General features: G+C 47.4%; 1 protein-coding gene across 1 annotated transcript in view; it reads right to left on the bottom strand.

Moving 5' to 3' along the window:
* Positions 1-24,394, bottom strand: part of GRIK4 (glutamate ionotropic receptor kainate type subunit 4) — a 307,225-nt gene that overhangs the window by 57,567 nt on the left and 225,264 nt on the right. Inside the window, exons 7-8 of the mRNA XM_074977213.1 lie at positions 21,020-21,073; positions 4,395-4,556 (exon numbers count right to left, since the gene is read on the bottom strand). Of these exons, the coding sequence (XP_074833314.1) occupies positions 4,395-4,556; positions 21,020-21,073 (216 nt within the window). The remainder of the gene's footprint in view (positions 1-4,394; positions 4,557-21,019; positions 21,074-24,394) is intronic.

The raw sequence follows: 24,394 nt of genomic DNA, 5'->3' as shown, positions 1-24,394 counted from the left end.
GTGTTTTGGGATTTGTTTGGTCTTATCTGCAATAGTGACAATATGACTCACTCTGTGGCTGGTACCTGATGCCAGAGGGCTTCATAGGGCTCTCCTAATATGGATTCACAGAGCTTCAAGCCATGCCTGGCAAGTCAGTAAAGATCCTTCTCCCCACTTTGCAGAAGGCAAACTGAGGCATGGAAAACGATGCATCACTCATCCAAAGACACACAGGAGTTTGTGGCAGAACTGGGAATAGAACTGAGATATTCTGATTCCATGTGCCCCTGTCCAGACCACCAGATACCATGCCCACCCTCTCTATCTGTCCATTTGAGTTGGTGAAAAGCCTTCCAACTTTCTCCAATATTCACATCTGCTCTTAAGAATACCCTTGCAGGGCTGCATTTTCCTAGGGATATTAAAGTGGCAAATATGTCTTCCTTCCCCTTCCCTGCCTCTCTACTGACCCAACTCCTCTGGTTGCACTCCAGGTTTCATTGCTTGTTCCTGCAACTAGGAGTTCTCCATCCTCAGCTGTTTGGGTGCTTTGGCTCCTGTTCAGCAAAGCACATGTTTATCTTCATTGGGACTCACCTCTGCGCTTTGCTGACTCAGGCCCTTACCAGCATAGATGGGTTCAGTTCTGATCCGGTTTAAGATGATGCAGCTCCGCTGACATTGGTGGAGTTTCCCCACCTCCAAAAGTTGGCCTCAGTTGTCTCTGGTGGGGAATTCCTTTCCTTTGAGCACTGAAGGGCCTTTTATGAGCTCCTGAGTAGGGTGATTTCAGCGAAGCATTTGATGTTATCGATTGGGATATTTTATTCTTCTGCCTTAGACAATTTGTTGGTGTTTCTGGTGTTGCACGTCCCTTTTCAGACATGTCCCTTCTTGCTTGCTTTACTGCCAGAGGTGACAACTGCTGCTAATGGGACCCTCCACCCCTCCGCTTTTTCTGTACTCTACAAGCTTCCGTCTGAAGTACCCATTTTCCATCTTAATGCTGTGTGTCAGGCCAACCAAGCCCTATTCACGCAGGTGCTCACAACAAAGACTGTAGGCCAATCTTTATTTCAGGCATCTGCTTTAAAAGCCCCCTATGGACTTGCCTTCTTCCAACTCAAAGACCCTATTCTGCTCTCGTCCTCCCCTCGCTCCCTCTGCTCACCCCGGATCAGAATCCCATGTGCCACTTCTGCTTCTTCCCATCCCTGTTGGTGCAAGAGCCTTCTCCTCTGCTGCTTCTGCCATCTGGAGCAAGATTTTTCTGTCTCTTTCTCCAGCTCATCAGAGCTCCTGTTCCTTTCAAATCTCAGCCAAACACAATATTGTCTCCCTTGCCTATGCCTCCTAATTGCTATTTCCGTCTGCCATTATTTATTTGTAAACTCCGTTAACTGTATTTAACTCAGTAAAGCAAATTGGGCTACAGTTTGCATGGAAGATACTTGCACAAAATTAAGTTGTGTTTCACTGTAGCACAGCTGCCAGCCGATCTTCCGACCAGCCACTTTAAAATTCATTCCCTTTGGCTTCCCCGCCCTTTCTTCTTCCCTCTCCTCTTATCAAATCTCCTCCTCCTTTAACAGAGGTAAAACATGGCTTTTTCCTCTCTGACACTTGCACATCAACACACGAGTTTCTTGCTTTGGTGCAATTTTTGATTTATGCTGATGTCCTTTTGCGCCATCTCTGTGGCAAACAGCTCTTGTGAAACATCCCAAGTTGGGTCTGATGGTGGTTCCTACTCACATGGTTGTATGGAGCTGGGTAGGCAGGAAAGGGGGCGTGTAAAGAGCCCCCCCCATATCTTGCAGGGATGTCACGGCATGGCCGGACAGCCAAGGGAGCAACTCCCCAGAAAGGCCGCAGGAAGCTGGGGCCTAGCTCGAGCAGTGTCCCTATTCACATGCAGAGTGAGTATGGGACACCATGAATTGAAGGGAAGAGGTGGAAGCAGATAGGCAGCAACTGCATTACAAAGCACTGGAAGAAACTCACTTGCAAAGAGGCCAGTACATAAAGCCACAGCCCTGCCCCTCTGTGCCGAGCTCACAGGGAACACACTGTGTGCATTGCAAATGAGCCTCCTCCCTACCCAGCGCAAAGGAAGTGTTCCAGAATGCGTCGTCCCCTTCTGATGCCCTCGGTCCTGTCCCCTGGCACAGCTCCACGCCACACCAGCTGCAGCACAGGGCTGTGGCTAAAATCCACACCTCCAGCCCTGGGGGTGGGTACAGCCCTGGAAGAGAGCCCCATAGCTTGGGGATGGTGAATGGTGTGGGTCCCCCTGAGTGCGGACCCAGAAGACTGGGTGGGAGTGAAGGTCAGAGCTGCTGCTGGAGCCACAAAAGACATTGCTAGTCTTAGCACGCTAGCTTCAGCCTGTCTACTCAGGCTGGGATGCTGGCTTTCAGCTGCACTCGTCATATTTACAGACAGACCAAGCGATCCATCACAGTTTAGAGAGAAGATTTTGTTTTATTTACCCAAATTGCCCACCTAAAGGCCACGTTTCAAGTCAAGCTGCTCTCCAAGGATACTACAGGCAGGTGAGGGGGAGTCATTCCTGAAACATTGTCATCTGTGTATTTGCCCCCAAACATAACACAGAGAACTAAAACCATTAAAACCCTGTGAAATAGACTTTACAATCTGGATTTCATTCAATGAAACAAACACTTAGTTACAAACATCTGTTTCAGCCTAAATTCTAATTACCTAATCTAGCCATCTGTAATTTTAATGATTTTCTCTGATTTCTTTTCCTTGCAATGTGATGAATGAGAATGGCATTTGTAGAAGTAGCTTCCTTCACCCTTCCTCAGATCCTTTTCCACCTCTAGCCAGAAAGCCTTTTAGGATCTCTCAGCTTTCTTGTCACCTCCTATCTAGTCCAACTGTTGAACTTTTTTCTTTTACACAATCTCAGAAGCTCTCCTATACTGCAGAGGTAAATCCCCCAGTCCCTTTGGATATGGACACTTTCCCCACAGTGGTCCTTCCTGTCAGACATTAACTGCAGCAGGTGTTTAAAATAAAATAAAAAGGCAGAGGCCAGTTTATTGTGCCATGATCATGCGTCTTGTGGGCAGATGGGGAGAAAATAATGGCACTGCTTCTGACATATGTCAACCTAACTGGTCCTCTGTACCTGCCCTGCCAGAGGTCTGTCAGTGTTCAGTTCTTATGGCTCGGGAAATTAAGGAGGGAGCTCAGAGACCACAGTGATGGGGGAAGCACACAGACAGAGCCCCACCAGTTCACTAGGCAGAACAGTTCAAGAGCTGTGGTGGTTAAGATTTAAGCATCAAGAACAGAAAACCTGGGTTCAGTTCCTGAGTCTGTCCCTGACTTTGCAAAGATCACTGAGTAACACTGAGGCAATGCTGTCTAGAAGCTAGAGCACTAGACTACTAAAAACTCTTTAGATGCAAAGGTCAGGAAGCACCCCCCATTCCCCTTCCAGTGTTCAGTGCATTTTGTGATGGTGAACGGTGCTGGACTGTGAACTTTGTCAAAAGCCCCCAGGGCCGTCCTATTAACACAGGAGGCTGGATTCTGGCACAAAATTGGTTCTGGATCTGGGGAGGCCACTTCTAGAGGAGCACGAGAAGGGAGTTCAGTCACTCTGGCCTAGCTGATCTTAGTCTGGAGTGAAACTCCCGTTTGTCTTAGGCCCATTTCCCCGACCTATCAGGTGGTTATAATTTTTGGCTATTACTGACCTTAGTGGTATTACAGTTTATTATTCTGCACATACAGGCCCCAGCTGAGGAGGGATCCTCATTGTGCTAGGCTCACTGTATATACACATAGCAAGGGACGGCTCCTGCCCCAAAATGCTTGCAGTCTAAATAGTCAAGGTAAAGGACGGGAGAAAAGAGGGATTGTTGTTCCCATTTTGCAGATGTGGAGATTTTAACCAGAGAGGTTGATTAACAGTATCTAGCTCTTCTCATCTCAAAGCATTTTACATGTGACATCAGCATCATTAGCCCTGTTTTAGATGGGGAAACTGAGGCACAGCCTGAGCCAGCCAGTGGCAGAGCTAGGAATAGAGTCATGCACTGACAATGCCTCTTCACCGTCTCAGTAATGGTCACTCTTCTGAGCTACACTGTTAGCTCTCTGCTCGTTCCTCTCCAAGGCCTCACTGCTTCCATCGCTGCCTGCAATGCTTCCCCCTCCATCGCAACAGCCACCACCCAAGTCAACCCTGCTGCTGGATTCTCATCTCCTTCCCTTGATCCCCTCCCCGGGACTTAGCTCAGCCCCTGTCTCCAGTTCTCCTGCTGGTTCTATTCAGCTCCCACCCCATCACTTGTCTTTGTTGCCCAGCACCTTGCTGCCTCATTGAAGGCTTTGATTACTGTTGTAAGAGCAAGGATGGGGATTATTTTACTTACTGCTGGCCCAGTAAAGGGAGCATGGTCACAGTTCTCCTGCCACGACTGGTTGAGGCTCTGGGCAAACTCTTGGAAGAAACCATGAGATTGGTTGAAGATGGAAAAGCCCAGGATGTTCACCCGGTCATCCAAAAAGCTGTCCAACTGCTGGAGCGAGAACTCCTGGAGCATCCCAACAAAGAGAAAAGAGCATTAGAGGACAGATTCTTCAAAGGCTTGTCAGAATGGGAACGAAGGGAGAGATGGCTCTCAGAGGGCTGGGAAAGCTACAGATTCTTTTTCACATAGATTGAAAAACTCTATGGAGGCTGGAAACGTTATAAAGGTGTAAACTGCTTTTCTCTATCAGCACTAACTTGAATTTTTTCTTGTTCACTCGAATACGGCTTTCCAGCCACAAGCATGCATGTTACTGAGACAGAGATGTGGAATTATAAGGCTCCTCCAGCGTGGTGAGCTCCTGGGGGCGAAGAGAGTCAACACAGGATTAAGTGTGTTTTGGACTCAAATGCTTGACCGTTGACCGTTAGGTAACATGAAATTGCCTGTGAACTGTTGATGCCTCTGGCTGCTATTATCCTCCTGTCTCCTGACAGGTTATTCATTTACCACACTGAACTCCTGTCAGCCGGCAGAACAAAGGCAGATGGCTAATGAGGGTCAGGGCCTGAGAAGATTCTGTACACAGATGGCACGGCGAACACCATGCCCCATCCACCCACCTCCCGCCCCTGCAAAACAACACCCTCTGCAGAGCTGGAACCATGTGCAGGAAGGCAAAACATCTGGGATGCAGTGGAGCCAATCCTGAGAGGTGTCCTTAGCTCTTGCTGGTTTCGTTGCGTTGGTGGGGAAACTGAGGCACAGGTTCCAAATGCCTGCAGATCTGCAACTGAAGCCAGTGGGAGCTATAGCTGCCCCGCACTCATGAAAATTAGCACCTTTAAAGGTGTCTCAGGATGGACCTACCACAAATCAGTGAATTAAAAGAGAACGTTGACTTCTGTGAGGTTGATTTGAAGGCATTCAGCCTCTTGCAGAATCCGTCCCCGAGCAATACTAGTACCCAGGTTTTATTTGGCAATTTTCATTGGTAGATCCCACAGCACTCTCTAAAGGAAGTCGGTACCATGACCCCCGCTCCTCCAGACAGGGAAACTGAGCTGCACAACGATGATGTGATTCCCCAAAGGTCATCCAGTGGGCAGAGGTGGGAAAAGGACCCCAAAAGTTACTTGAGTAAAAGTGCAGCTGCTTTGGGGTGGGGAGGGTGTACTTAAGTTACCGGCGCCCCTCTGGAAAACTACTTGAGTAAACCCCCTGCAACCAAGTCAGTGCTCTATCCAGTAAGCAACACTGCCTCCTTCACTCAATAGCCCTGTAGGCACTTGCTGACAAAACAAAGAGACTCATTTGCTCCAAATAATATTTAACAAAAGATTTTTTTCCTGCTCAAATCACAGTGAGACTGTGCACTACATGGATGCCTTTTTCTCTCGCCCCTAATCCCCTCTCTCTTTTTATAGGCCAAAAAAAAAAAAAAGACTCTGTTGATCCACCACATCAGAAGGTGTCCATCACCATGATACCTGGGCACTGAATGGCCTGCACCTAAAATCCATTCAGATGCTGGCCAGGCCACCCTCCATCCTCCTGGTTCCAATTCCTACCTCAGACACCTCTCAGAAAGATTTTCTGCAGCTCTGCTCATGAAAACGCGATGCGCCCAGGTCACAAATAAGTAAACGCACAGAGAGTTGACTCTCGAATGAGATGTGCATTGAACAGTCCCTGGAAAAGACGCTTCATTTGGAATGGAATAAGAGAGATTTGGTAAGATTGGGGGAGCAGCGGAGAGCAAAGAGGTGACAGCACCCGACTGATTTAGAAGCCGCCTGTTCAGCCTCCCATCCCTTATTTATTTTTATCTTACATGGCCATTGATGCCGCTTGACATTTTCAGAGCGGCCATTTTCCAAACAAAAACTCATTTGTGATTCAAGCCCTGGGCTGCCCAGCTCATTTCCAGTGCTTAAAGACCCATTGCTCAGCTCCACACTACCTCCCGCCAGCCAAAGGGGTGTGTTTGTGCGTGTGTGTGTGTGTACAGTGAGGTCTCAACATTCACAAGGGCTCTGTGCTTAGAACCCTCGTGAATGTTGATTTTTCACAAATACGGGGGAAGGGAGAGATGTTCCTGGGGCCCTGGGAAACGGCCACTTGGCTGCTCGCAAATAATTGAATTTGCAAACATTCAGTTTGCGGATTATGAGACTCTACTGTATTTTCCTTGACTTCGCTGCATCTAGAGCAGTTCAGCACTGAGGCTTTTTGCACACTGTTTTAAGGCAAACGGGGCCACGCAGGTGACTGCCCAGTGCGCCCTCTATTTTCTTCCATCCAAGTGTGGAATAAATTTTGTTGTGTGTACAAAGGTGTGTGGATGTGCACCACCAGTAGAAAACACATGCTGTCAACTGTGGCGCTCTGCTAATCAGCTGGGCAACACCTTAATCTTTCCTGCATGACCACCCAAGTGCTCAGCTTACAGGGACCAATGGTGGCTGTCCTTGGAGAGGGTGTTAGCTAGGCTCTTCTATGGCCCCTTTCACCACAGCACCTCATGTGTCTGACTGGAGCTACTCTCACAACACCCACCTGAGATGGGGAATTATTATCCCCATATTAGAAATGGAGACCAAAGTGCATAAATGGTTTGTCGAAGATCACATATCTACGGAGTCTAGAGCAGAGCCAGGATTTGAACCAACAACCCCAATTTGCTAAACAGAGGTAAATGAAGTTAATGCTACAGAAAATGTCAAAGACAGATCAAGATGAGCTCACCTCTTCCCTTATCTATGGTACTCACTGGGCTGGCATTACTGTATTCTCTGAGCACTCATAAACTTTACTGTATTTATCATCACAAAACCCTGGGAAGTGTGACCAATGCTGTACATATGGGAAACTCAGGCACTGAGCAGCAAAATGACTTGCCCACAGCCACTCAGGAAGTTTGTGGCAGAGCCTGGAATGGAAGCTGGATTTCACAGGTCCTAGCCGAGGACTACACTGCGTCTCTTTGGGCTTGCCGATCCCAGTTTGACTGCTGGTGAACCGTCTGAAGCCCAAGATGAACACATCTCTGTCGGTATGGTGTTAGGAGACTACATTGTGTACTATGCTACCATCATCCATCAAGCTTTGTGTGACAGGAAGCTGCCAAAACACTGCCTGAGATCAGAACACTTATACCTGGGGGAAAGTCTGGATCCAAAATCTGCAGCTGGGATGCACCTCTCTGAAGAAGCAGTTGCTTATTGCTGTCGACTAGCCATTCTCCTGAGCATTGAGGGCTGGAATGTGATTCACTGCCTGCCCCTCCCTGCTGCTTAGCAATGAACTGGAAGGATCCTTACCGTGAAGGGCGCAGGGTGCTACTGGCACATGCTGTCCTCCCTTTCCTCCTCTCTTTTTGTCACTGGTGCCTTTCCACTGTGCTGAGGGGCCTGTTTTTTTGCAGGCTGGAAGAGTGCATGTCATGTAACAGCTCCCAGGAGCAAGGAGCTGCTGGGAGACCAATTCACATCTGTCAGCAAATTCTATTTAGTGGGATACACAGAGCCCTTAAACCTGTCAGTCCAGCCTTCCCAGCCTTCTATCCTGCCTCTCATTTGATCGATCACCTTGGCCAGAGACAGGTCATTCGTCCTTCACAGCAGGCTCTGCGCTCCCCATATCTCTCTGGGGACAAGAACTCATACACAAATGCATTTATAACCAACTGCACTCATACAGGAAAGAGATGCCTTTGGCCCTTTGGGTACCAGATGAACCCACAAGCAGGTGCAAATGACAGGCAGGTAAATATAGTCTTGCAAATTATTCATGCGTGGACCGGGACATAAATAATATAACTTTCACAGATGGGTTTCTCTCACTAAAAAAGTAAAATCAAACGAATATTTTGTGTTTCCATTGCACCTTCCTTTGTAGCATCTTAAAGAGCTATATTACCTCTCCTGCACTGAGCCCCAAAGCAATTCCGGGATGTTGGTAAATATAGGAGTTGTCCTCTTTGTCGGGGGAAACTGAGGCACGGGAAAGTCAAGGCAAAAATGTCACCTGACCGCTGATTTTTAGGCACTCACTTCAAGACTCGGAAGGTCAGACTTTCAATAGTGTTACGCACCCCCAAAGGCTGCCAAGTTCCAACTTCCAAGAGACTCTGGGAGAAGGGAAGAGTGCCCAGAGGCTGGAAAATCAGACCCTGCAGGTCTGGAGCTAGGCACAATGAAGAGGTGGAAACTTCTAAAGCTATTGGCCTTGCGATTAACTTGCAGTGCACGTGTAGCAAAGTCAGGGAACAGATCTTGGGTCTCCTGCCTTCCAGTCCATGGCTTCTGCCACAAAATGCGTACTATGATACAAAAATAACACTTCACAAGTACATGGGCCTCTACTTTTGAAGTGCTGAGCACTGTTAACTAATGGAACAGAAAGGGAGATGGCAGTGGAGAAGTTATTACAGGCTGAAGTCAGGCCTGGGTTTCTGTTCTTCATGCAGTGCATGACCTGTGTTCTCAAACTTTACGGCATCGGGCAAACCTTTGGAGCACGTGAAAGCTTTAGCTTGCCCAGCGAAGCTGTCTAATAAAAACTGCACCACGGGCCTCTGTAAGTCAGATTTTTAACATGGTAAGCTTGAACTTCACGGCCTCGCCAGCTGTGAATTACGAGTTCGAGATTTATGAATCATCATCTCCATTCTGAGGGCATCTAAAACCATCACCAGATTGGAGCATCCTGCTCAGCAGCCGTTTGTGACTCTCACACACCAATTAAGGGTATGATCTGGACTGGGACTGAGCCAATTTGAACCAGTGCTGGAGAGGTGGCCGTGGTACTGCTTCGACTGAAACCTCATTAAAAACTCTGTTCCTCCAGTAATGAAACAGAACAAACTTGCTGCTCTCACATTCTCTCTTACAGCATCATCTCCTATAGGGCTTTGTTAATTCACTGAACTCCACATTCACCCCAACGGGTAGTGGTGGTATGAAAATCATATTCAGGCATGGTGAAGGGGGAGACTGAGGAGATAGCTGCCAAGAGGCCTGGCAATTTAAAAGGTCCCAGGCAGCACCAGCTCCTTTAAACTGCTGCCAGAGCACCAGGTGATGTGCTCCAGGTGGGCTCTCAGAACCAGCTGCCCCCAGCCACACCCTTTCTGCCTGAGGCACCGCCCCTTCTGGGAGTGCAGAGCCCCTCCCCCATCTTGCTCAGGAGCCCTGCAAATCTGTTGATCCCCCTGACCAGTTTACTGGTGGGTAAACTGAGGAAGAGTCACTAAGGGCTCAATCCTGCTTTGCCTGAAATAATGGAAAAGCTTCAGCTTAAGACAATAATTCAGCAATATAATCCAGCAAGTGCTTAAAATTAAGCACACACAAATTCAGCAATATAATTAAGCATGCGCCAAAAATTAAGCTGTTAAGCAATGAGCTAAAGACGGGTACTTAGCTTTAAATGTGACCAGCAGGGGGATTCACCTGGGAGCCTCCGGTGGTAAAAGTGTAAGCTAAGAAGCCTGGCTCTGTAACTATCCATATCCCCTGTAGCACAGCAAAAAGGGGACCTCTCACACTCACCAATGGGCCACCCACACTCCAACTTAAATCCCACTGAAATCAACAAGGCTGCATGAACAATAGCAATCACTCCCACGTCAAGGACCACACTGACAATCACAGTTGGCATGAAGGGGTTTTTGCATGGCTCCAGCCACTCCAGTGGTTCCCAGTCTATCCAGTAACTTGGCACAATTCAATGACACAAACAATTCCAGGGCACACCCATTTGTTTCAGCTTAATCTATTCCTCATAAATGTCACATTGACTTTCACTAACTCTGGTCACAGTCTTCTTAGTAGAGAGGTTAGCAACACAGTTGTGCACACAGCAAGCTAAACAAGGATCCAAGCAATGTTTCAAATCCGCCAGAGAACACACCACCTGAGACAGCAAGCACAGGCCTATTTTCAAAATCTGCGCCATGCCATGGTTGGGATGTTGAGTGAATGAGTAACCACTGAAAGCAGGCTCCTCTGCCTGCCACCTTTTTGGAGCCAGGACGTGACATTTAAACTGCATCCCAGCTTCAATTGGCTCCTGCCTTCCCTCCTCTCCCCTGGCCACAGCAGGGAGTCAGGGTAGGCTCCCTACCACCTCCTGCAGGCCAGGAAGCAGCATTTCAGCTGCCTCCTGCTGGAAACAGGGTCCTGCGCTGGCAGGCTGGTTGGAAAACAGTGCTCCAGAGAGCAATTTGGGAAGAACAGAGTTTACTAGTCTGACCACAGAACTATTTCCTTGCTTGAGTTACGTGGGTGGAACTCTGTTGCTCTGCCTGTCGCTGTGCTGCCCAACAGGTTCTTCTCCAAGTCCTGGATGCCCACTTTTATGAGGTGGCACCTTGCCATCAGACTGGAAGGCTGATGCAGGAATAATTGCCTTGTGCTGCTTTTGTTTCAGAGCATCTCAGAACCTGCCCTTGTCTCTCACGGCTGCCAGAGCTTAATTGTGAATATGGCATTTGTTTTGTGAGATGAGTCTCAGGTGTACAAAAGGCATGACCAGTCCCTCTCCGTTGGACACAAATCAAATGAGCCTTGATTCTAAATGTACCAGATATTGCCAGCTGTGTTGGACATCGGGTCCTGCCACTTGATCCTCAGCAGTTGTCAGAGGTTTTTGTAATGGAAAGGATCTACTTTTCAAAAATGCCATTGACAAATAGTTCCTCTTTCACCCCGCCTAGAACAATATCCTGGGGACAACAGCATTATATTCTTTGATTGCTGTCTGCAGACATATTCCATGTTGCTTCCAGATTTGGCAGTGGAAGAGACCATGTGCGGTGCTGGTTTTCTGAATTCACACATCCACTCCATGATTGACTGTCGCTTTGTTATTTAACATGCTGTGGAGGTAAGCGAACAGCTTGATGGCTGGGAGCATGGGACCTTCCAAGCTTAGTGCCAGATCTTTGTAAAGATGCTGAAGAACTGGCTGATACATAGCTTCAATTTTCATTCAGCTGATGCTAAGGCCAAAGTGAAGAGCAACCGGAGCAAAGCAGTCTGTGAGCTCTTGTGTAGTTTCAGTGTGCCACAAAGCTTAGTTGTGGGCATAGAGTAGTTTCTGGATCAATGCTTCAATCACCTTGCTATTTACAAGTACAGGTTGAACCTCTCTCATCTGGCAAAATCCATGGTCCAGCATGATTTTAGTTAGCCAGATGTCCACATATCCTGGGCGTGACCAAGGTTCCCAAGGTCCCACAAAGTTTGTTTACAGCCACCAGTCCTGACTTTCAGTGTTCTGTGCTGTTATTTAGCTCTAATTTACCTCTATATATCATCTAAGAGCTCAGTAAGCAGTAGAAGAGTTGGTAACACTGCAAGACAATGCTGACCTCCCACAGTCTGCAAATTATCTGGTTTGGCACCAGTCAAGCCCTGAGAGTGTAGGACTACAGAGGCTCAATCTATAGTGTAGGACTTAGAGAGATTATAAAGCCAGGCAGTGGGAAAATGTACAAAGATGCCATTTGAAGAGAGACAGAAGGCTTCCTATAGCACTACAGTGAAGAATAAAACAAAAAAGCCAGGGTGAGCAGACTCTGCTCTACCTCATTCAGGATTAGAAATGCGTCTGTTAAATCACCAGTGTTCTCTGTAAGATGAGTGCTTGGGTGGTAGCCCAGGAGAGATTCACGTTAGCAGAGCATCCGCAGTGGGCAGCCTGTGTTTCTATTGGTGGTGCACATCCACAGATGACACAGTGCACATAACAAAATCTATTCTGCCCATGTATGGAAAAAATTAGAGGGAACCCTGCCAATGAGACTTCAACACGGGCCTAAGAGCTTTAATGAATTGCAGCCCAAGGTCCAGATCCTCAGTAGAAATCAATGGAAGGTAGGAGCCTAAATATGATTGAGATTTTGGGCCTGAATGACTTGTCCACGTTCCCAATGGCAGAGGCAAAGACGGATCAAGAGAGTTAACTCCAGGTCTCCTCTGGCCACTTGACAGACTGCCTTAGGGTGTCACTCAAACTTGATCAGGGGCTAAAGATTTTCCTTTGTCCAGTTGCTGTCTAAGATGTGCACCCCTGGCTCCCCCCATGTTCCACATACACTGGCTTATCACTAGCAAGACTAGGAAATCCTGAGCAGCACTCACTTGTGTGGTCCAGAAGCCCTGGGTTCTAGTCCCAGCCTAGGTTCTGTGACCTTGGTCAGATCAACATGACACTCTCTGTTGTCCCATATGGCGAATACTCCATTAGCTCCTGGGGCAGTTGAGATAATTAATATTTACAAGAGATTCAAGAGCCTTGCTTGAAAGCCATTAGGCGGAGGAGTATTATTGCTATTATAATAACCTGATGATAAGTAAATGTGTTATAAACTCAAGGCTCAGAAGCCTTGGGATTTATCTGCATTGTCATGCTGCTGACCACGTCAGTGATTGGCTTCTGGTAATTGCTTATCTCTTAATGCCAAGAAGGACAGTTTGCTATTGTTCAGTTCTCTGTGCCAGCTATTGAGTCCCTTCCATTCCTATCAATTTGGCTGGCGGTATTATTCTGCATCCCCTTTTCATGCACAGAAATTCTCTCCTTCACGAGATTCTTATCACGCTTTTAATCAAGCAGGTTACCCAGGAAGTAAGGAAAGGGGGCACCACCTCCCATCCCAGAAAGACTTGTCAGGATTTGTTCTTTTTGATTTTCATGACACTGAGACCTTGACATGCACAGGTATCTTCCCCTATTGATAACTGTAAGGGTCTTATTGGATTTCCAGATTTGCTGATTAGTAGCCTTTAAACAGTCTTCAAATGCTGCTGCCGGGGTCTGAGATTAAAGTATGGGAAAGATGCTCAGAAGGTGTAAACTAGTCAAACACTGATCTGCTACAGCTATAGATCTGGCTTATTAACTTCAGCGGAGCTGGGTATTAGATCATATTGGCTTCTTTTTTGGTCTGTGTTTCTATATATGAGGCTTTTGTCAGGGACAGAGATGAGGGCTGGAAGGGTATTTAATACAGGTTGAACCTGTCTTGTTCAGTATGCATGGGACCTGACTGTTGCGAGATGAGAGAATTTTATGGATGATGGGAGGTTATTTTTTTCTAGGACATTACCAACACTGCCATTGCTTACTGGGTTCTTAGAAGATATTTAGGGGTAAATTACAGCTAAATAACAGCACATGACATTGAGAGCCAGGACTGGTGGTTGTAAGAAAACTTTATGGGACCACGGGAAACTTGACTTCGCTCATGATAAGTGGTCACCTGGCTAACTAAAATCATGATGGATTATGGAGTTTGCCGGACAAGAGAATTTCCGAGTCTTGAAGGGATTTAGAAATATCACTCATTAAAATGAATGGGAGTTGTACAACTAAATATCCAAGTCATCCTGGAAATTTCCCCATCAGGATCTTTCAATTTGGCCCCAAATTTGGAGAGTTTTTCTCCTTCCATCTGTGAACAGGAAGTTGTGAGGCCACCGCTATGCACAACACATTGGGAGAAAGGAGTTAAATACTTTTCAAACTGCGGGGAAGTTAAGCTTCGATATATTCTTAGTTGTGTCAAGAAGGGGCATATAGACCTTCCTCTGTGGCTGAGCTCTTCTATAATTGCTCACTCACTGGAAGGTTTTTATATTCTCTTGGGAGACAGGGAGATTGGACTGGAGGCACCAGTGGAAATGGATGCCTGGGAATGGCAAGCCCCATGTTACTATGAATTCTAATTTATACTTTGGGCCATTTGTATTTAAACTGCATTGTCATTCTTAAGCCCTAGGGGTGACAAGAGCTTACACACCATTTACACTCCTAACACAGGAAACAGTTCAAATGGCCTTGTTAGGACCCTTTGCACTGGTATGAACTCCAGCCAAAGACAACAATTAGAGACTGTCTCTGAAAAATTCCAATTTGGAAGAATGTTTATATCTATTTGGTTCAGGCCTATTTCTTTATCATCAATTTCTATAATGTGCAGCACATGAGACAAACCAGACAAAGAGCAGCTGGGGAAACAGAGGCAGTGAAATGTGAAATCACTTGTCTAGGGCCATGCATCAGGTCATTGGTACAGCAGGCAAAAAAATCTAGTCTCTTTGTTCCCAGTCAGGTAACTGAATTCACTATACCACTTTCTGAGAGGTAAAGTGATTTATAAACTAAAGCTGAAATTTTATGAAGCTGTCTAGGGGATTTAGACACTTGATTCCCATCAATTTCTAACTGGGCGTCCAAACCAAGCAGGCGGCTTTGAAAATCTGACCCTATGTACAGAATAATCTTTTCCCTTCACTGAAAAAGCCCCAGAGATTTATGCCAATTCTGGCAATGGAACAAAGCAGAAATTATCCGTGCACAGCAATGCCACGAAATACTGTCAGAGAACAAGACAACGTACAATGAATATACTGTCTGACTCAAGGTGCTACTCAAATTCCTTCACACCTTTCCTCTTGGATGCATCATTTTAATAGTTTCAATTACTTCCATCCAATCTCCCTGATAAACCTTTTGAAATTTAAATCCAGCCTCGAGTCCATATATTATATATATTTTTGAAAAGGGGCAAAACAACAAGCAGCAGCAGCTACATGAAATTAATGAGCTACAAGGAATTAATTCCATCACAGGGTTTTGGAGACATCCAGAGCCTCTTGTGATCTGCTCTGGTGGTTTCAAACATTTCCAGGGCAAGGATGCACAATTATTTCCTTGCAATTCACAGTAGCTTATCTGCAAATGCTCTAGACGCGTCATCCTTATTATAAATCAAATGCCAACATGTCTATATTGCCTCCCGCTGAAATGTTTATTAAGTCAAGTTTCTCTGCCACAGAAATTTTTAATTAAGAATTGAAATCACTACGGACTAGACTGCAACTTGGGCAGCTTACTCACTTCAGCATGCAGGGTGGGGAGTAGAGGTATCCTGGGCCTTTATACGCCAGCAATAGGTCTGTGGATTTGGATGCACATAAATAAATACGAACTATGCGCCTGCTTACTGGAAGAAGTGGGTGGGGAGCAGAGTTTCCACTAATTCTTTCCATCCATGGGCGGAAGAAAAATTATGTGCACCCAGGCCTGTGTGGATGAGCCCCACCAACAGAAACACATGCTGCCAGCTGGGTGTGCTCTGCTCATCAGCTGGGAAGCACCTGAAGCGCTCTTCTGTGGCTGCCCAAGCTCTCAGCTTACAGAGAACACTGGTGGTGAGCAATAGGAAGGGAGGAGATTTTTATCCCCAGCCCATACAACCAGCTAAGAGAGTGGCATGGGCACCTGCTACTGGGTGGCCGGTAACTAACTACAAGTCAAGGAGCAGGAAGGGGTTTCAGAGCCCGATGCTGCAGGCGACACACCTAGGATGATGCAGATTACACATACTCTTAGAGATGTGCCTAAAGGCACAGTCTAGCCATGTATCTTTTGGAAGCTTGGGGGTAAGGGAGAGCCAATGGCTGTTTGGAATCATGTAAAGCAGCCATGGCTCAGTGCTCTTACACGGTCACTTTTTATCCCACAACGAAACCAAAGTGTTTCACAAAGGGGTTACACCTACACAGAGCAACACAGACATGCAGCCACCTCTGGGGATTGGAAAAAAACCTAGCCATGTATAACACCTCATGAACCAGTCAGGAGAGGGGATAGTCTGGGCAAGGGTACTGGAGAGGACTTCTACTTACAAAAAGAATGCTTCTTGAAAGCCTTATTATTCAAAGAGCAGCTGTTTTCCATGCCCCCACACCCCCGACAAGGTAGCTACAGCCAATTGAAAATGAGGTTGCGTGTCGCAGGGGGAATGCCGTTAAAAAGGCACAAATAGGATGAGGAATCAATAGAAACCTGGGTTCTAGTCCCAACACTGTCACTGAGTTGCTGTGGGGCCTTGGGTAACTCATTTGCTCTCTCCATGCCTCAGTTTCTCCATGCAAAATGCCAGGATGACAATGCCTTCCTTGGAGATCTATGGAGGAAACGCACTACCCTTCTAAAATCTTACATTAGCTATATATTGATTCCTGGCCCAGCATTGGGGAAAATGTGGCCGAACCCTTCCTCATGACAAAGACGACATTTGCTCTGTGGTTGGCTGGAAAGAGCAGATAATGAATTCACAGCTACCCCTGAGTTATTCTGAATGTATTCGCTTCTGAGCCCTTGCACCTAGCCCTCAGCCTATATGTAAATGCACAAAGGGATGGGAGATCCCTCTGCTTAGCTCCTGCCACTCTCTGCTGAAGGTTGGCATCTGCTTTCACGGGCCAAGCTTCCACCCTGCTGCATTGACTAATCAGCAGAGTTTAAGCTCTCTGACTCACTGATCATTACATGAAGCAGCCAGCCCTCCTGACTCCAACTGCTCCGTGTGCAAAGGCTGTGCAGCCCCAGCAACCTGCCTCCAGCCGGTGCTCCTGAGGAGAAAAGAAATAATGCAGAGCTGCAGAACTGCTCCTCCTTCAGGAAGCTCTTGCAGCAATGGCTCTAATGTCTGCAGATACATCCTCCAGTTCCTCCTGCCTGTGCATGTCTCAATCTCCGAAGTCCCTCATCACTTCTCTTAGGTCTGATTATTTTCTCTGGCTGCAATTAGTTTCATAGTTGTGTTTTTATATGTACTGTCAATCCTGCCTTTGGCAGATGCTTTCTCCATTTAAACCCGCCTTCCACCTGCCCTTACAGAGAGGAGTTCACAGAGATTTTATCTTTTCTATTAGGCAGTGATTGCAAAATCTCAGTGGGTTCATTAGTGGCTTGATAATCCCTTCAGATTTATTAGTTTAAATTGCTCGCTTCCATCGCTCATCCCCATTTAAATTTACTAATTTCCTTAAATATCTCTTCCATCTGCACAGGTTTTGCCCAGCACCACACTTCTTCTTAATGATCACCATCAAAAACTGAGTCAGCTCCATGGGGAGCTGGTCTTTGGGATAAAGTGAAAAAATAAATGGGAGTAAACAGATAACTCTTCTTGCTTGACCGCCACGAACGGTTCTAGCAGCCTCCTTCTTTCTCACCTGCTGCTCTAACCTGGGTTTGAGAAATGGGATGAAGTTGCAAACATCAGATCATGATGATGTGATCAAACTGGAACTGCCCCACAGAAAATTCAAAGGTGTTGCTCATTTTTTGTACCATGGTTGCCGAAAGGAGATCCAGTCATGGCCAGGGCTGCCTGTTAGTTGAACGCTTGGGCAGCCATCCAGGAAAGCTGATTAGCAGAGCACCTCCTGAACCCGCAGCCAGCAACATGCGTTTCCATTAGTGGGGCACATCCCATATGTCTTGGTGCCCATAACAACATTTATTCTGCCCATAGATGGGAAGAAAAGCAAGCAATGTCCCAGTATGCTGCTGTCCCCTGCCCCTTGCTCCGAAATATCACCCTTGAATAGGAGCCATTATTCTTAGGACAGGGACACAGTTATACCCTCTTGCTCAGACTGGAAACTAAGAGGAAGAGTCACAACCAGGGCGCTCTCTCACGATGTATATGTACAGCCCCAAGTGCAACATGGCTCTGATCTTCTTTGTGACATGTTGGTGTGATGGCCCATAAAAAAATGCTCCTGGGAGTAAGGAACCCTGGGACTAGAACCCACAACCTGAACCCACCACTGCCTGAATACAAAGTCACCTGATAATTGAGGATCCCGGCAACCTGGGCTTTGCGCTCAAGATTTATGTTACCAGCTGAGCTCCAGTCGGGCTCCTTTACTACTCTCCCAGTTGTCAATCCTTTATACTGAATTAATTAGGACTGGGACCAAATGGCCAAGTCCACAGTGGAACAGTATTGACTCAGGTTGAGAACCACGCGCTGGACTCTGCGCATGAACTGGGATGATAGTCGGGCAGATGGGGAGACTGTGTGGGGACTTTTTCCCTTTCTGACGCCTCCTTTCACACTCAGCTCTTCACACCCTCCCCGCTTGCCTAGCCGTTTCGCTCTCCCTCTCCTACATTTGGCTCACCCTTCCTACACACTTGGCTCTGTCTGCTTCCGTCTGTCTCCCACCCAAATACATACACACACAGCAGGCTTCAGCTCTCAGCTTCCCTGGCAGGCTTGCACATGGGCATAAATATTCATAGAAATTACAGAATCAGAGAATTGTATGGGTTGGAAGGTACCTTTAGTTAATCATCTAGTCCACCTCCCAGCATCAAAGTGTGATAGATTTCATTCTCCCTAAGCCCTCCCTACTAGTAGCTGTCTGGTCTCATCTCAGCTATCGCTGGAGATAGCAATTCCCCCTTCCTGCTTGGTGGTTTGTTTCAAGACCCACTAGAGCGGGGGAGTTTTATTCTGGCTTCCCCCTGGCTTCTGCTTAAGCCCTCTGCCTCTGATTCAGCACTGGGCGTGGGAATCTAGCCCATGAGTCTTAACAGGAGCTGTATAGCTAAACCCAATGAGCCACATTACAAAATACATCCCCCCCCACCTGTCACATTCACACTTTCCCTCACTGCTGTCTCACACATCCATTCAGTCTCCTCCTGCCCCTAATGCACTCACTTGTCCCAAACACACACTGCCTCAACACATAGATGGCTGTCTCATATCCCTCTCTGTAACAGAGAGTAAGCCCTCTCTGTGTACATCTGTTTCAAACACTGCAAGCTTCTGGCTACCACAACAGGGTCTGCAAAACGGGATAGCGCTTGAATCTGTGCTGGTTTCCACGAGCTGAGGACAGAACTCACTTTGCTGAGGAGTGTTTTTGCCTCAGGAAAACCTGGCTGGTTGGTATTATTTTTCAAATTGGCCATCTTCTTTTAGACTTTATTTCCTGTCCTTGAGAATTGCAGAGGGGCCCATGGAAAGTTTTTTGAAGGGACGATTTAACTTTCAGCTCTAGATTTATGCTACTGAAGCCTGTGGCTGCATTTAAGGCCTACAGCCTTTATTCAGACAAGCACTCCTTGGTCAAGCAAGTTGCCAAAATGGGAAAGCAGGTTTTGTCAGATCAGCCTGCTAAAGACTCCCGACAGCCCACTGAAATCAGCGCAAAGACTCCCATTGTCTGCAGAGGACTTGGAATCTGGCCCTTCAAGTATTGCCTTCGCTCTAAAAGATGGTTTTATCTCCCCCCAACCACGGCTCCCGCAGTATTTTTCCATCCATGGGCAGAACACATTTTGCTCTGTGCACCAAAGCTTATGGGCAAGGGCTGGCAACCTGCAGCTCCAGAGCCACATGTGGCTCTTGAGGGAGTCACTTGCGGCTCCCAGCGCTGCCGCCGCTAACTCCTCTTGTGGCTCTGGTGTCGGCCGGCACTTAATCTAAATCTAAATTCAGTTGCCCGCCATTGAGACAACTGAAGTTTGTGTTTTTGTTTAAGCGGCAGTGGTCAGCCTCAGCAGGGAACCCAGGAGAGAAAGCCCGCTGGGCAGGGAGCTGCCCCATGTGGGCATGAGTCTAAGCTGGCAGGAGAGCTGCGGGGAGGGTGGCCAAGCCTGTCCTTGCCAGAGCTGCACGACTGTGCCAAGAAAGAGGAGCAGATGGCAGGGGGCAGAGGCAGGAGGCTGTGGCCATAGCTACTGCAGAACTGTGTGCGCTGAGGTGAGTTAAGCCTGGGGGCACGAAGGGAAGGTTAGGACTCAGGGGGTTTAAGCCTGGGAGTTGGGTGAAAGGTTTGGTGTCAGAGGGGTTAAGTCTAGGGGCCGAGGGAGGGGAGGTTGAGGCTCAGAGGGTTAATCCTGGGGATGGGACAACAGATTTGGTGGCTGAGGCAGGTAAAGCCTGAAGATGGGGGTAACTTAACATTCTAACTGGTACAAATCATTGTGTGTGCACTGTTCTAAAACAGGGGTGATAAAAAGCACGGTTTGATGTTATTTATTTAGGAGCATCTCATAGTCACGTGCACTGCGGCTCTTGAAGGATTGACTTTGTAGCTCAATCTGAAAAAATGGCTCTTCTCGCTATTTGGGTTGCAAACCCCTGCTTATGGGGATGTGCACCACCAACGGAAACACACACTGCCATCTGCGGTTGGCTATGGGCACTCTGCTAATCAGCTGGGTAGCACCTGAATCTCTCCTGGGTGGCTGCCCAAGCATTCAGCATCCATGGAACACTGCCCCTAAGACCTCATTATCCCAGCTCACCCAGGGAAGGAGGCATGGTTTTGTGGCCAGTGCCTGGCTTTCCCAGACTGGAAGAGACTGGGTGTCTGTTACCGGTTCTGAAGAGTCGCACATCATTCGGGTTTGCGTCTATGGACTGTGCCTTTTCCCTAATCTACAGCTATGGTGCCAATGGTGGATTAGCCCTTTTTCACCATACTTGTGCCACAGCAAGGTCTTATTTTCATCTGAAGTTCAGGTTTCTGGATCCTAGATCTCCCCAGCCCCTCTCCCCAACTTTATGCATCCTCCTCCACCCCGCCCTTGAGCTTGTGGTTCTACCAAACACCACCAATGACCTCTCAGAGGCAGCGGATCAGCTGTCATTAACACGCTTCTACATGCAAGGGAGAGGAGCTGAGAAAACGTCTTACCAGATTAGTGAAGATATATGTGTAATAGGCTGACGCCATTCCCAGTTCAGCTGCCTGTGAAGGAGAGGAAAGGCGATTAGGCTAGTGAGTGACAATCTTCCATCTCAGCGGTAGTACCAGGGGAGACAGTATCAGATTTGTTTCCACATCTATCACTGTGCATGAAGGATATTGCTGCCCTTTGAAAAAGCTATAAAGGGTAGGCCCCAGAAACACAGTTTGCCCTATTAAACGAATGACAGGGGAGCTGCTTTTCAAAGGTGCATCTCCCACTGATGTCTACAAAAGCTGCGGGTTATTATGAACTGTTACTTCACTATTACTCAGTTATTACTTACTTTGCTATTACCTGTTACTTAGTTCTATTTCAGTAGTGCCCAGGGGCCCAAAATGGGAATAGGCTCCTTTGTACAAACAAATAACCCAAAGACTCATTGATGTTTTTAAATCCCAGATCACTGTGGCCACCTAATGGAGGACAAAGGATTCCCCCCTACACCTACCTCAAATCTAGGATTTCAAGTAGACAGCTCATCAAAGGCGAATACAGACAAAGGGAACCAGGAAGGAAGACATAACAGTTGAAACAGTTCCAGTTTCATAAATTACTCATCCCAGTGGTTTTAACTGTGCCTGATTGCCAGATAATTTGTTGAAAATCAAACCCATAGAATGGCTGCCCTTGTCTACACAACAGATTTGGTGCTGGTAACTATATTGTTTAGGAAGGAGATTTTTTTTTAAATCGATATATTGATACAGGTAAAATGCTGAGTGTACATGGAAGTGATACCCAGCCATTACTGGGGTGGGAGTGCTCAGCTGCAGAAGCTCTGCATATCAACTGCCCCAGTTGAGGAGCCCTGAGGCGGGCCAGGAGCAGAGCCCCCATGGCTGTCAGGCACTGAGCTGGTAGATGGACTGCGGTGGGGTCCCTGGGTGTGAGCCAGTGGCGGGGATCCCCTCATGGGACCAGCCTGGATGCGCACTTCCTGTGCCTAGCCTATGATTTCACCATTATAATTGGTGCCTTATCCCAGTACAGCATATTTCCCCCACATGGAATAGAATCTTTACACCAATTTAGTTCTACCAGTCAAGATGTACGAGTACAGTTTGTGAGCACAGACCGTCTGGAAGGGAAAGAAGAGACTGTGATATACCATCGAGTAAAATGAAGAGACACTGCTGAAAAATAATTCTGCCCCATGGTGTCAGTCCTTCGCCTAGCATATAATAAGCAGTCCTGTGGCACCTTCGAGATAAATGTATTAGCTTTCAAGGGTAAGACCCACTTCTTCAGATGAAAAATGGAGGGGAAAAACAGAATCCAGAGTTTGTGTGTGTTGGGGGGGGGGGTGAGGGGAAGGGTTACCTGTCACTAGCAGGACCATTTAATGAAGCAAATTAAGTGGGATGTGTCTCATTCTGGCAAATCGTAAAGGTGGAGAAATTGCCCTTGTAATGCACAAGAGAGGTGAGATCTCAAAGCTAATGAATTTGTTTGCCTCGAGGGTGCTACAGGACTGCTTGTTATTTGTGACTACAGATGACGATGGCAACCCCTCTGAGACCACTTCCCCCAGCAAGCCCTCAGGGTTGTTCACCTTCCCTGTAAGAAGCAGCACATCCTCTCCTCCTAGCAGGCCAGCTGATGCAGGGGAGGAAGGGGCAAAATGGGCAGCTGCCCTGCGACCCAGCCTTTCAAGGGGGCCCAGAGCTCCAGGCTCTTTCAATGTGCTGGTAGTGCTGCTCTGTGTGGCTGGGGGGGAAACGGGAGCAGCGCTGCAGTCCCATCAGCACTTAAGGGAAACTACCCTCGGCCCTACCCTTTCTGGGGTGAAGAGCTGGGCCCCCCACTTTTCCTGCAGTGGCTGTCAGACCTGCTGCTTCCAAGAGAAGTTGCTGCCCCTGTTACCACTAGCCTGGTAGCAGCCTCCCGCCTTCCCTTTCTCTAACTGAAGGAGGGGCTCTAAAAGACCTCACGCAGCCCTCAGTTGAATTCAGCGGTCCCTAAATGAACTGAGGAAACAATCTAGGGCTAACCTATTTGCCTTCCATCACCCTCTTGCAGCTGTCTGGCCTGACTTTGTCACACTGTCTCATCATTTTGATCAATCTTTATGAACCTAACAAATCCACAGCATCCACTAATGCAGGCTTGACCCATCCTCTGCAGGCCAAATGAAAAGGAGGTTTTGTAGCCTGATTGCTACTTGTGGGGACCCTTTGCTGATAAACAGAAGGCTGGAAGATGAAGTACAAAAACACAGGGGAGGGGAAGCAATCAGAGGAACATCAGTTAGTATTTACACACCACTTGTAAGGTAAGAGCATCAAAATGCTCCGAACTTCCTCTGCTCCCTGACACTGACATGTACCACTGGAAGCAGAATTCAGCCAAGGCTGAGTGCTTTAAAAATCCCACCCCAAGAACTAAGACGCGCTTCGCAGTCACTAAGCAGCTAATCTGCACAGACACCGCGGTGACACAGATCCATAGGCCTGTCTTATCACCTGTCTTTCATTCATGGGGTAAGGGGAGACAGTGAGAACAGAATTTGGCCAAGAACACAAGGCAAGTCAGTAGCAGAGAGAAGACTGAATCCTTCAAGTGGTCAGGCAGGGCGTGTTGTACTCCGACTGCTGCCATCCATGGCTAGACTGGCAGGCCTCTCGTCTGACGGCTGCCCTGCACAGCTCTGCACTTGCTCACTATCGGGAGAGCAGCCATGTGTGCTCTCTTGCTGACCCTTGTCATTTCCAGGGCAGAAAGTGAAAGAATGCAATAAGTCTTCTCCTTTCTTCCATCGATCCCATTCACTAACATGCCTATGGGCAAAGCTGGGACAGGCTGGTTATATGAAATGCAACCTTGTGTCTTTAGACCATATGTGGAGGGAAAAGTAGAGGTGGCAGTTTCTGTCCTACTCTCAGTGGACATGGAGAGCAATTAATGACCTCTTGAGGTCCCTTCCAGTTCTAGCAGTCTATGATTCTGTAATAATCACCACCCTCTTGTTCAAAGGTAGCAGAGGCCACAAAAGGGCTGTAATACGGGGTCAGAGGCAAAGACTTTTGTAATTAATGTCAGTCTTTCTGTTTGGACTGAGCTGAATGGAGAAAACTATTTTATAATCATTATCTTCATCCACTCTACTCCTTGCTCTCCCAGTATACAGAGAAATCACTTCCAGATTCACCAGTTGCAAGAAGTTCATCCATCATCAGAGCACTGTTCATTTTATTTCCCCCCTTGAAGTCCTCTGCACGGGTAACTCCATTAAATGTTATTGAATGGCTGCAAAATCTTCTCCGTCTTTGACATCTTCATCGGTCATGGCCTGAGAATCCTCCAGAGAGGGGAAGAAAGGG

Source organism: Carettochelys insculpta, chromosome 25 (genome assembly GCF_033958435.1).
Source record: "Carettochelys insculpta isolate YL-2023 chromosome 25, ASM3395843v1, whole genome shotgun sequence".
Taxonomy (NCBI): Eukaryota; Metazoa; Chordata; order Testudines; family Carettochelyidae; genus Carettochelys; species Carettochelys insculpta.
This window is presented reverse-complemented; position numbering and strand designations above follow the sequence as displayed.